At 35.6% G+C, this 13,519-nt stretch overlaps 1 protein-coding gene across 3 annotated transcripts in view; it reads right to left on the reverse strand.

The window, feature by feature from the left end:
* The window catches only part of FBXW7 (F-box and WD repeat domain containing 7), a 274,351-nt gene that overhangs the window by 35,368 nt on the left and 225,464 nt on the right, over positions 1-13,519 (reverse strand). For 2 of the 3 annotated variants that reach the window (XM_084627545.1, XM_084627547.1), the window contains exons 3-4: positions 7,096-7,178; positions 3,496-3,637 (exon numbers count right to left, since the gene is read on the reverse strand). In XM_084627545.1, coding sequence (XP_084483671.1) covers positions 3,496-3,637; positions 7,096-7,178 — 225 coding nt within the window. Of the gene's footprint in view, positions 1-3,495; positions 3,638-7,095; positions 7,179-9,813; positions 10,146-13,519 lie in introns of those variants that run through there. The other variant, XM_084627546.1, reaches the window with a different exon arrangement.

Raw genomic sequence — 13,519 nt, forward strand, 5'->3', positions numbered from 1 at the left:
CATCATCCAGAAACAACCACAGGTAAATTTGTGATAAGAACCAGATTACAAAAAAGAGGTAATTGATGAAAAAATTGCCTGGCTTGTTTATGCAGCCGACTCTCCTTTCCGTACGATTGAGAACCCACACTTTATTAACATTAAGACCAGGATACAGTCCACCCAACAGAGCAGGTGTTGCAGGCAAATTCTGGATAAAGTTTAAGAAAGAAATTGAGCAGTGTGCAAAAGGTCTAGAGGGTAAAATTATTAACCTGAGTCTTGATGGGTGGAGCAATGTCCACAATGATCCTGTTGTATGTGTTTGTGTGACAACAGAAGAAGAGAATGTCTTTCTTACAGAAACAATTGATACATCAAGAATGCACACACAGCAGAATACTTACAGGAAGTAGCAGTAAAGGCTATAAAAAAAACTGTGGAAAAAAAATTCAGATGTCTAGTACGCAGCTTGGTCACAGACAATGCTGCAAATGTACCCAAGATGAGAAGAAATTATTTAGAAAACAGTGAAGAGAGTCCCAAGCTAACAACATATGGTTGCAGTGCTCATTTGATGCACCTTCTAGCCAAAGACTTCAGTGTTCCAGAAATAAAGGCTAATGTTGTTGAGATTGAAAAATACTTCCGTAACTACCATTTTGAAGCAGCTACTCTGAAAAAAAGTAGGAGAAACCAAGCTAACTCTCCCACAAGACGTGCGATGGAACTCAGTAGTGAACTGTTTTGAGCACTATATCAAGAACTGGTCTAATCCGATGACAGTTTGTGAACAAAATCGTGAAAAAATAGATGGCACTGTCACAGCCAAAGTTCTCAACACTGGGCTTAAGAGAAATGTTGAACACATGCTGAGTGCCCTGAAGCCTATTTCTGTAGCCTGGAACAAAATGCAGGGAAATAGCTGTTTTACTGCTGACGCTGTTGAAATTTGAAAGGAACTGAGATCTTAAAAAGAGAAATATGCAATGACAGAGTTAAATTACAAGCACTAAAAAAAATAATGGGACAAGCACTATCTCATTTTCTTGCCAATATTCTCAATACTCGGTACCAGGGTCAAACCTTAACTGCTGAAGAAGAGTGGTTGGCTATGACATGGACATCCAGCAATCATCCCTCCATAATGCCAACTATAATAAACTTCCGAGCTAAGGGTGAACCATTCAAGAAAAATAAGTTTGCTGATGATGATTTGAAGGAAGTCACACCAGCGAACTGGTGGAAATCACTTAAGCACTTGGATTCAGAGACTGTTGATGTGATAATTTCACTAGCTTCTTCTGCCGGTGTAGAAAGAATATTTTCTTCTTTGGGCTAATTTATAAATTGAGAAATCGTTTGGGACCTGAAAAAGCAGGAAAGCTTGTTTTTCTTCTCCAGATTATGAACAAACAGGAAAATGAAGATGAAGACGACTGAGTTAACTGTAGAAGCCAATATTTTAAGTTTCTCATGTTGACCTGGCTGACATAGTAGATTTAATTTTTGTGGGGTTTTTTTTCAATATTTCATTTAACTATTTTAGTCAAAAACAATTTTAACAAAAACAAACCTGACTTTAAAAAACTTGAATGTTTAACTAAATTCAAAAATTCATATGCTTGTTTTGTTAAAATATTGTGTTTGCTGTGGAAGAAAAAAAATCCAGAATACATAACATTGTTGTTTTAGTTAAATAAAACAATTTAAATGTCTGTCTGGTGGTGATCTCCTCCTAATACAGCATGGCAAGAAAATCCTCCAAATATTAATGATTAACGTCTTGAATTGGAGATATTTATGAAGTCACTGGGAGGTGAACTATCTGCATCAATTATCTTTGGTAAATGAAATAACCAAACGATCATTCATTTTCTGATTAGCTGTAAAACTAATCTGAAAAGTTTTACACTTTAAATAAAATAAATCACTTTAAAAATGTATGGTGTGTACCTTCTAAAAATGAAACCTACATCTATCTCTGAGTTGTGAAGAATATGTATTAAGGTTATAACAACCAACAAGAATGCACTTTTATGCAGAAATCCATGATTAAATCAAGTCTTCCTGACTAGAGATTTAAATCATGATTTAAATCCATTTGATTTAAATCAAATCCACCCTGCTCGTTTATTGCATGTAGTTATAGACCATGTGAAAAAGTAAGCCGCATACTTAAAATTACCAATAAAATACCTCTGTTGTGAAACAAACAACTTTTGATAACAGAAGGGCTTTCAACTGATTAATAGTCAGGAGCTGTGTTGAAGTATATGTTATGTCTAGAAAGAAGCACATATACCAAGTACCATTAATATCTTTCTATGAAAAATCATCACAAAAGCATACCTTTAACAACTAAATTTGAATGCTTATTGCTGCAAATCATGTAGTCTTTCCCACTTCACTTCAAAGTACGAGTTTTGTATGAATAGATTACATATTTATAATTTATGAAGGAAGAGGTTTTTATTTTTTTAAGGGCAAATTGCATATGAGATTAGTTACATAATCAAATTATCATCAAATGATGCACATCGAGCATGAAGTTATAAAAAATGACTTCTGCCTAAAACAGTGTGTCAGTAAGTTTACACTGAACCTGTAAAAGTGATTGCTGATAAAAATGGAATGAATTTTATATTTTCTTTGATCCATCTCTTCTTTTTAAACCGTTACAGAAGTAATGTTCAGAAAGAAAAAAATATTGCTTTATTGTTAATCAGTGGGTAGTTTTTTTCATATTTTTAAACACACAATAGACATCTATGTAGGAGATATTGGTGCATACCATTTTATTTTACAGACTCTTTGTCAGTGTTGCTTTTTGTGTAGACCTTGTTGACCAGACTATCTGAAGGGAGAAAAAAGTTCTCTCTTTGCTCTTTCTTGTACAAATATGCACAAGCCAAGAATGTGATTAAAACACAGAATGGTAAGAATGAACACTGAGTTTCCTTTTCATCAGAAATATATTTTGTCAAATAACTAAGTTTTTAAAGCATTATAAACTAGATTTTCCCTCTATTCCACTTAAATTATCAGATTTCTGATAAATTTAGCATCATAATTACACAGACACAAACCATGCACTAATGCGTACAAGCCTCAAAATGAACATGTCTTTTGTTAAATTGAGGTCACAATGGCAACATGCTGGATAGAGTTTACAAAAAATTTCTAAGTACTTAACAGTAGAGTTTATTTTGGTAGCAAACCCAAGAAAGCAAAATTTTTGTGAGTTTGTACAGTAACTAGCTGGAATGGAAAACTGTATTTCCTTTAAAGTTGGTGCTCATTTATTTTGTCAAGACTACATTGAATCAATGGGGATACATTAAGCTGGCTATTTTTTCTTAAATCATGAAGGTGAACCATTCCAGTTGAAGTGATGAAGTGAGCTGTAGCTCACGAAAGCTTATTCTCAAATAAATTGGTTAGTCTCTAAGGTGCCACAAGTACTCCTTTCCATTCCAGTTGGTTATTTAGTCTCACACTCTAGTTGCTGATTACCTGAAACATTTTCAGCCATTCCTGAAGTCCTGTAGGTGGCTGGACAGATGAAATCCGGCGCCGCTGTTGTCCTTGGCCATTGGCTGCTCTCAGGTCCCCAAAAGTAGTAGGTGTTGCAGAACATGGCACAAGCCCAGTAGTGCTATGATACAAATAAGTGAAAGTCACAGAAATTATTGCATTTTGAAAAATAAAATGTCTATATACTTAAAATGCTTTAGTACAGCAGTTACAAATCAGAATTAATATAAAATAATGTTTTGATTTTTATGTGAGATTACCCAGGCAACAACAGTTTGAACAGTCTACTTTATCATTCAAGGAGTCAGTTTCCTCACTCTCATCAATACAGCTGTTTCTGTCATTCTAGTGTTCATCTTTCTGCGAGGAAAAAAATGGGTAGCATCCACTGAAGGCCAAATGAATACTATCAACTGGCCAGCAGAGAGTGCTTATGTAAGAGATGCAGTAAGACTATATATCCTTTCACTCTAGGAAGACCAAATGTGTCATGTTTCCTGTGGGCCTGGTCTCTGGTGATGCGGAAAGCAGGAGTTCACAAGTCTCAACTGTAAAGGTAAAACATGTTGCTGCCTCATTGCCAAACAACAAAATAATCCATTATCTAAGTCCTTGATATATATTTTGTTAGCAAGAGGCTATTACTATTTTATAATGATAACAGAATAGTTTAACTTCAATATATATTACTGTATTTTAAAAGTTTGCATATTGATGGATTAATACCAACCTCACTATTTCAGGGGGGTGGGAGGCAGAAGTTGCGCCCTATCTACACACAGTTTTCTCACATATTTAAAAGATCAGACACAGTAATATAGGTTTCTGCCTGAGGTGTGGGGTTTTTTTTTTTTTTTTTTCCCTTTCCTGAACTCCATTCCATCTGACTGGTCTAAACTCCAAGAGAAGGCTACCACAGTAATGTTGTCCAGCCATCAATTTTCTCTCACCTTACATCATGTAAAACACTTCATTTACAAGATATCTGACCTGCATAGTCCCTACTTAAGTTTGGATCACCTATTTAAAACATAGTTATCTGTACAAACTATTGCAGAACATGTAGAATTCAAATACACTGGAGATACCTAAACATTTTGTTTTAAAATACTTAATATTTTGCAGTAAATCTAGTCCTTTAGCTGATTTGCTCTTCAGGATTTCACTGGACAGAGTATTGCTGTAAATTGATGCAATATAGATTTATTTGTAACTAATTTATTTAACTAATTTTGTTTTTATTTCTTTTTTCCCCCAGTATGTACCAATAATTTGCATAAACTGATGAAGATTAAAGACTGATAAGAACAGGTTTATTTCTTTATTTGTTATTTCAATGTAAACAAAAGCTAATACAGAGCACTTTATTTCACAGAACACAGTTGTCTTTTAAGGACATTCAGTGAATGCAAATAACCCAATGGGGTTTTTTTTAATGGGTGCAAACAAACCCCAGGTTCATCAGACCTGTGAGTCTTTCCTTCTAACAACAAGGAGAACACACAGAAACACTGAGATGCAAGAATTAAATCATTGTACCTAAACAATATTAAATATAATATGATCAAATGACTCAAAAAGTCATTAGACTGTCCTATATTATTTATGAAAAGGGTTTTTTTCCTGTATATAAACTCAACCTTCTGAATTCCAATGGAAAGAAGACTTAGAAAAGTCATGCTTTTAAGTTAATCCATGATACTTCTAAAATCAATGACTTTTCTATCTAATTCTATTCACCCCTGTGCAGAGGGCCAGCAAAAAGCCAATCCAACACTTCAGTTCCAAAATAAGCCTCTGTGAATTAAGCTTATGTGGAATTTAACTGGTGCATAGGTCTTGTACTGGTCCTGTGCACAGGAGCTGAATTCTACCCTTGGTGTGGGTGAACAAGCAAAGGCTATCTGTGTTTCTGAGAGACACTATTTTCACATCTTCTCAACTGTCATCAGTAGGACCAAATATGGTCAATTTCTCTAGAAGGTAAGTATCTACAGAGGCTAGCTTTTGAATGTTGGTGATAAAATGGGCTAGAAAATTAGAAACTTGTTCTAAACAACATGAAATATAAATGCTGTCTTTAGGCTAGAGGCATTAAAATACGTATTTGAAGTAAATAAAATGCTTGGTGGCTGTTTATTTTAACGTAGAGGGTGTTATACCTTTATTTAAATGTCTTTCACTGCTACATTGGACTTTTTGGTCAAAACTGCAGTCATCCACAACAGAAATTAAAGGAAACTCTTTTTCGTTTGAAATCACATTAAACAGGATCTTTATTCATACTTTATTCTTTTTGTGTTTAGAACTTTCTGAATGTTTGTTTTCATTCTATTAAAACATAGTAACATGTTCTAGGAAGCTGGACAAGTAACAATCCCTCTGAAAACAAGTACATATATTTTGACAAACAGTTTACTTTACTGAATTGTCCTTTTTTGTGGACACCAAGGACTGTGTTATATGAGGAACTGTGACAGAAAGAAGCAGGTTTTTGGCAGAATGAGTTCAGAAAACTGAGAACAATTAAAAATAATATACCAACTAGAGAGATCAGAATGGTTATATTTGCTCACTAACAAGAGAAGGTCTGTTGTTCTTTAATGTTGCCATTTACAAAATCAAAGATCAAACACAGAACATATTTTCCCACATTTTCTGAACTTTTCATTTGTGCAATAAGCCTCTTAAATGGAGAGACGTATAAAACGTAATTTACACTTTCAAGATACATCAACAGTGTTGTATTCAAGAACTGACTTCCTAAGCCAATTTTAACTGGAAAGTAGCAGGAAAAGTTTTACAATGATGCAAATTCCAAAATGATGGAATGCAGCAGGAGATCAGAGAACAATTATATCTAGTTGTTATGGCAACTATTGAGCATACTGTAATGTATGCATATAGACCATTTGAGATCTTATCTTTAGCAAATAAAATATACTTGCTAATTCAGAAATTGCCCTATTCTACTTTCTTATTCATGTTGATTATTATCTTACTCTGCAAGGAGTCTCACTGAAATAAATGGAACTACTTGTGCACTAACATACTAATCAACATGAGTAAGGGAGAAGAACGGGGACTCAATAATACCATAATGTAGGTAGCAAGTATTTTTTCGTAATTGGCTTAGGATCATATGTTCAGTTCTGCCTACATAAATTTCCACTCAACTATTTCAGTTGCCTTAGTAAATTGATACATTTGATCATATTTTGTAAAAGCCTTTCTTTTTAGAAGTTCTTACTATTAAGTCCCTTTTAAAACTGTATTGATTTCACACTTTATTTTGAGAAATGCTTCTGCCCTGTAGAAAGCTCTTCAGAGATGGGCAATATATTAGAAATTGAAAGCAAACCTCAAAAGAAGAAATACGACTTCGGCTACTCTATTAAAACTCAACTTCAGTTACCATAATTTTAACCAACTGAACTACATGCTAATAGTGATAATACCACCGGTTCTCTTCTATGGAGTTAACGTTTAAGATGAGCTATGATTCAGGTTGAGCAGCTGGAAAGACAGGATGTACACATAAGAATCATGACCAGGTCATCTGTTATTACATTTAATTACCTCGTGTATTCTGAGACTTTGCAGGGTTTCTTTCCCAGAGAGAAAGAACGGACCTCGGAGCCATGGTCCAACTTTCTCTTCATCTGCAAGGTGAGGAGGGGAAAAAAAACACCCCAAAGATTTAGTTGTATGACCAGCATAAATCATGTCTCTAATATCTAAAATGAACACATTTTTCCTTTTACTTTAATTCTGAATTTTCATAAGAAACCTCCATTAATAAAATAATTTAAAATAATGTTCTAGTTTACAACTAGAAGTAACAAATGTGAAATAGTGTTAATAAGTATCTATTTTATGACTAAAGATACTTAAAACTATCTTAGTTTTTATTTGGATATAACTATCTAAAGGTTTATTTAAAAAACTGATCTTTGTGAAATCTCTGGAAAGAATTCCACCCCTATTATTTCAGTTTCATAGCTATTATAACTGTAAAGTCTGAAAATGAGAAGTGGGTTACATTTTGGATTGTCTCTGTGTACTGTAGACCAAATGTATATTTTAGGCATTAAGACAAAAACATTTCAAATACTTAAAAATGACTCATCTTAACATTTTTAATTTAATATTTCAAACATTTATGAAATCACACTGACTTAAATGAAATGACTTAAAGAGGATATTGACATTTTCACAAAAGGGGTAGAATGAAAAAGAATAAATCTCGTCTAGAATGTCACCCACAATTAGATATGATCAAAAAACAAATAATGATCAGGGCAGCTGTTAAAAGGAGAAGGAAATCTGCAAAAATTACCAAAGAGATGGAAACCAGTGAAAGGCATGTTCATCCAGCCAGACAAATAAGGATTACTTGCTGCATATGCTGGTAATCTTCAACCACACATTTTATGCCAAATAAAGTTTTGTTTTTATTGTAAGGAAAACATTTTAGCCATTAGTAGAGCAACAACGGCTATTGGCTGCAGAATGTATAAACTACCTGTGTATCAATTTGGACCTTAAATATTTTAAGGGTTTTTAGTTTCTCTAATTTAATCTGTTAAAATTAATGGTTTTAAGTTGATATCTTGGATGTGTAATGCTAAGTGGTTCTCTGTTTTTTAAAATGTTGCAGATATTATAAATTCATCTTTATGATTGGATTCAACCATTTATTGCACCAGTCTTCCTTCCTAAAATGAATTGGTTTCTCTACAGCTATAAAAAATGTTTGCATTAGAAACATTTCCCTTTAAAATATTCAGACATTTACATGTCACTTAATAAACATTCAATAAAGCTTTTGTATTTTGTTCCATTAGTAATTAAGAGAAAGGACTACTCAGGTTATACATACTCATTAAAAAAGAAAAATAGCTTGCCTTATAGCTAAACCTTGTTTTCTTGCCCATGCCTCACATGGCACACAAATAACCATGTCACCATAAAAACGTTAAACAGAACAACAAACACAAAAACCCCACATAACAAATCCCAAATGCAAGAACCAACCCTACCCACTCACTCCCACTGCCCACCAAATTGTTCTAAGGAACACTGAGAATAATGGAGACCATCTTTTAGCATTGTACAGGAGCAAGACAGCAAAACCACTGAAGGCATAAATCTCATTTGTTTAGTATAACACCATACTAGAGGAATCTTATAGTAGGAATCTTAAGGAAGTATTTTAATGTTACAGGAAGTTTTTAATCTCAGTTAAAAATTAAACTGATTTTCCTGAGAGAATATCTTCACACCAATGCTTATATTTATCTTCTAATTCCCTCTCTCAAAAGAAGAGATTTACCTTTTTCAAAAGCAAAAATTGTTACATATAAGAAATATAATGCCAGCAACAGTATAAGCAGATATATTCATTTATTCTTCGACAAGCGCATAGAAAATATTCAAATCAACATGCAGTCCTATATTTACCTAATAATGACATCTCCAATTTCCTGTTTTCTCAATTATTTTAAGAAACTTTTTCATCTGTTCTTATCAGCTTAGTGACATATATGCGCTTTCAGCACTTCACAGGGTGCCAACTAAATTCATTGACACAATTGCATTTACCATACTAAGATAAAACTTTGTTTCCAGAAGATTGCTCTAGTGATAAAATTTAGATTTCAAGATGATTTTTGTGGAACTGAAAACTTGTATCAGAAATACTCGAGAAAACATCCTCGTGAAATAATTCTCTGTGAATATACGTACTAGAGTCCTTAGTGTTGATTTACTGAAATAACTGATCTTGCAGTCAAAATATCAAACTGTATTCTGCATCATTACCAGAAATACAGAGTGGTATCAAAGTCTTCCATAGCACACTGCATTACATGTAAATATCCACATCATTACTTGCATCTTTTTCTACATTCACAGCAAAATTAAAATAAAATAAGCCTGAGAGACAGGTAAGGTACAGAAAGAAGATTTACTAAAGAACAGTTATGCATAAAGTGCTTTCAGGTTAATGTATAGATGAGCTGCATTTTGAAAGTCAAGCAGTTTATTTGAAGGTAAATTCTCAGATCAACATATCACTTCTTACTCAGATTCCTAAAATAAAAGCTTTTCGCATCTCATTTAGCCATTTCATTATTTGCCTTCATTCATTGTGTAGAATAGAATGCCAGGCATCCAGCCACCCACCAAAAAGAGAAGATACTGCAGCCATCTCTGATGATACGGATTTTTTTCTTCTTTAACACAGACACATACACACACACACTCTCTCTCAAACAAGAAACAACAGATACTTACTTTGTAAAAAATCATTTTTAAAGTGCCGTAGAAACCCATGTTTTCTGTATTTTTTCCCTTCAGTGATTCTGTGCCCCCGAGCGTCCGACTGCTTGGTAGTCTCTGACAATATAAACCTTTTTCAGGTAGGTATGTCACAGACTCTAATGTGGACATGCTCGGGCACGTCAGAAAAGGAAGATTAGGCAGCAGAACCAGCAACAAAACTCCACTGTAAAGGCAAATGAAGCTCAGTATCAAACTGCTTCTCGGGGCACATACATACATGCAGCTTGCTGGAGTAGAACTTGAGGGAATAATGGGAGAGAGGGGGAAGATTATTGGAGGAGACTGTGCCCTGTCAAAGCCTTGATTTAACAGATTCCTCCCTTAGCAGCAGAGGATCAGATTACATCTTCCCTCGTTTACGGAATGGTGCAGTCCAACCTTCAGCAATGCAGGCTGCACATCAATTATATGGTGCTCAGCTCCGGGGAGCCTGTAAGCACAGAGTACAGGAAGGGCTTGAACAGGAAATTAAATAGCCCCCACACCAACATTCCCCTCCTTAAACTTATCTTCATCTTTTCTTTGAAAAATAAAACTGATTTTTTAAAGTAGCCTTGGAGGCTGGTAGAATGTTATCAAACCATTTTTTTATATTTGAAAGTGCAGCATGCTTCAGATTTTTCCAGTTGAAGCAAGCAAGCTCATTGCCACTTATTGCAATTATAGTGTAGCCCTCAGCCAGTTAACTGGACTTTTACATTAGTGCTTTCAGTGGACACAAATTAGTACTTCAAAAGTGCAGTTAATTTTAAAATAATTTGAAATATATTATTTGCCAAAAAGATGTTTGAAATATTCTGTTGGCGACACAATATGGTTTGGCAAATTTAACACTTCCAACTTTTAAAATAGAAAATTATGTAATACAGATTAAAATATTTATTACTATAGTGAGTAATCTGTAAAATTCAAGAGTATGTCCAAGTTTTCCTTGGAAGGCAGTCCTCCCAATGCACCTTTAATATTCTGTGCATCCTCTTCCCAGAAAATCTCCCTATTTTTAAAATTAGTTGAGGGTTATACAAACCCCCCCAAACATTAAAAAGCTTCTAATGTCTGCTTCTGGTGTCCACACACAAATCGTCTGATGGTTTCTCTCTCACACTTAGAAAAATCTTAAGGAAAAGTTTGAATATTTCACACACAATTTTCCAAACAACATTTTTTGTTTTACAATTACTTGATACAACTATTCTACCAAAATTGATACAGCTGTTCAATAAAGTTTGGGAAGAAGAGACCCCACCTGAACAGTGGAAACATGGAATAATTATCAGATAAAGGGTGATCTTACTGAACAACAACTGGAGAGGAGTTATACTACACTCTGTTGTAGGGAAAGCCTTCTGTAGTATGACACTGCACAGGATGAAAGAGGCAGAGGATGCAAACCTTTGAGAAGAACAGGGTGGACTCAGGCCCAAGACATCCCATGTAGATTAGATATTTACACTAAAGGTCCATCATAGAAAAATGTATAGAATGGCAAGCTCCACTCTTCATCAATTATTTTTATTTTCAAATGGCATTTGACAGCTTGCACTGACATATATTATGGAATATTTTAAAATCCTATGGAATCCCAGTTAAAACTGTCAATATTAACAAGGCCATGTACAGAGATGCCAATTGTTCTGTGAGGGTGAACAACCGGACAACAGAGTGGTTCAGTGTGGATGCTGGCATGGAACAGGGCTGCATTTTATCTCCATTGTTGTTTGGCATTGCTGTAGATAATGAAGAAGTGTATTAGCAACACAAACACTGGTATAGCAACTTTGCTGATGATATTGTGCTACCCGGAGATACCCCTGAAAAGATAGAGACAGACAGACAACTTGGCAAAAATAGCAAGCCAAATGAGGCTGAAAATTAATTATGCTAGAACAAACATTACTGAAACCCAGACATCAAGCAGTAACAGCACATTAGAAGGCAAAAATATCAAGGAAGTTGAACAGTTCATCTACCTGGGCAGCACCATTTTAACCAAAGGAGACCTCAAGAGGAAGTGAGACATTAACGATAGGACAGGCAACTCAACGAAGTATTGCAATCAAAGATATACAGTACTAGAACAAAACTGAGAATTTTCAGTTTAAACAAGCTCAGGGCTAATATATGGCAGCAAGAGTTGGAGATCTACTAAAACAGACATAAAACTAGACACCTTCCAAAATAAGTGCCTACGAAAGATTCTGAACATTGACTGCAAAGACTTCAGCACCAACGAAGAGATCTGAAATACCACCAACCAGCTCTTTCCACCAGAATCAGAAGGAAGCTCTAAAGGTATCTGGGGCATGTACTCCGAATGCCAACATATAGATACCCACACAAAACTGTCAAGTGAAAACCAGCTGTTGTGAGGAAATGAGGGTATCCAAGAGAAATGTTAAGAAGAACCGTTAGAAGGGAGGACAGAATAGTCAATCTCAAGCAGGAAATGACAGAGAAGAATGGAAGAGACTGGTTTCCGTCCTGTCCACCAACTTTGGTGCAGGAAGGATGTACAAAATATGGGTTTGTTTTTTTTCAGTTTGTGAAAAATGTAGGTTTCTATAACCATAAAGGAGAACTGTATAATCAAAAGTTCATTAGATGCCTGTTAGCCAAAGGGCATTACAGACATTTTGGGGTGCAGTGCAAAATCCAGGGGCAATGCCTAGATGAGAATCTTACTTCTCCTCAGGCAGGGCCAGCTCTACCTTTTTTGCCACCACAAGCAGCGAAGGAAAATGCTGCCGAAGAGGGAAGTGGAGGAGCTGCCGCAGGCGTGCTGCTGAACAGGAAACAGGAGGAGGGGCTGCCGCAGGCGTGCCGCCGAAAGCAGACGCCGTACCACCCTTTCCCATTTGCCGCCCCAGGCACCTGCTTGCTAGGCTGGTGCCTTGAGCCGGCCCTGTCCTCAGGAGTAGGATGACAACCCAGGGGCATGTCACTGGGATTTTTAGAAGAGAACTTTCCCTTGAGCCCGCTTGGAATTTCCATTTTTCCTCTCAGTTAAAGTTAGAAGAGATCTGATAAATTGGGAGTTTCTTTCCCCTCACGTCTCCCCACACCTGGCCAAAAGAGATGACGTAGCTTCCAGCTTCCTCTTCTGAGAATGATTCTGGAACTCCTGAACAATTGTGTTGTTACTCCTTCTGCTATACAGAGGGTAAGAAAGTTTAGAGATGTCAGTCAAGGAGCAAAGTATCCCGTAAGCTCTGCATGCCTGCTCCATGTACCACAGAAGTTCTGCCTCAGAAAAGACATGCAGTGCCAAAACAGCACCCTGTTACTGTCCATCTTCTATATATGTATTTATGTAGCCCCTAAACTGTAGAATCTAGGTGTCTCCCAAGTATTCACTGATTTATTGTCAACACCCATTAAGTGGAAAAGCATTATACTCATTTTACAGATGGGAACTGAGGCAGAGATTAAAATGACTTGCCCAAAGTCACAGGAAGTCTGTGGCAAAATGGGAATTCTACAAATCAAAGTAAATCAAGTTTGCCATTGATTCCCAGGAAAGAATTTTCCCAGTGGAATTTTTTGAGACTAGATTAAAGAAGGTAATTAACATCTCTGAGCTGCAGGCTGAACAATCTGAGAATTCTAAACCTAGCAAAAATACATTCAAATGAGGCTCTCCATAAAGAGCTAGACATCA

The sequence above is a fragment of the Lepidochelys olivacea genome (assembly GCF_965140295.1).
Source record: "Lepidochelys olivacea isolate rLepOli2 genome assembly, chromosome: 4".
Lineage (NCBI taxonomy): Eukaryota > Metazoa > Chordata > Testudines > Cheloniidae > Lepidochelys > Lepidochelys olivacea.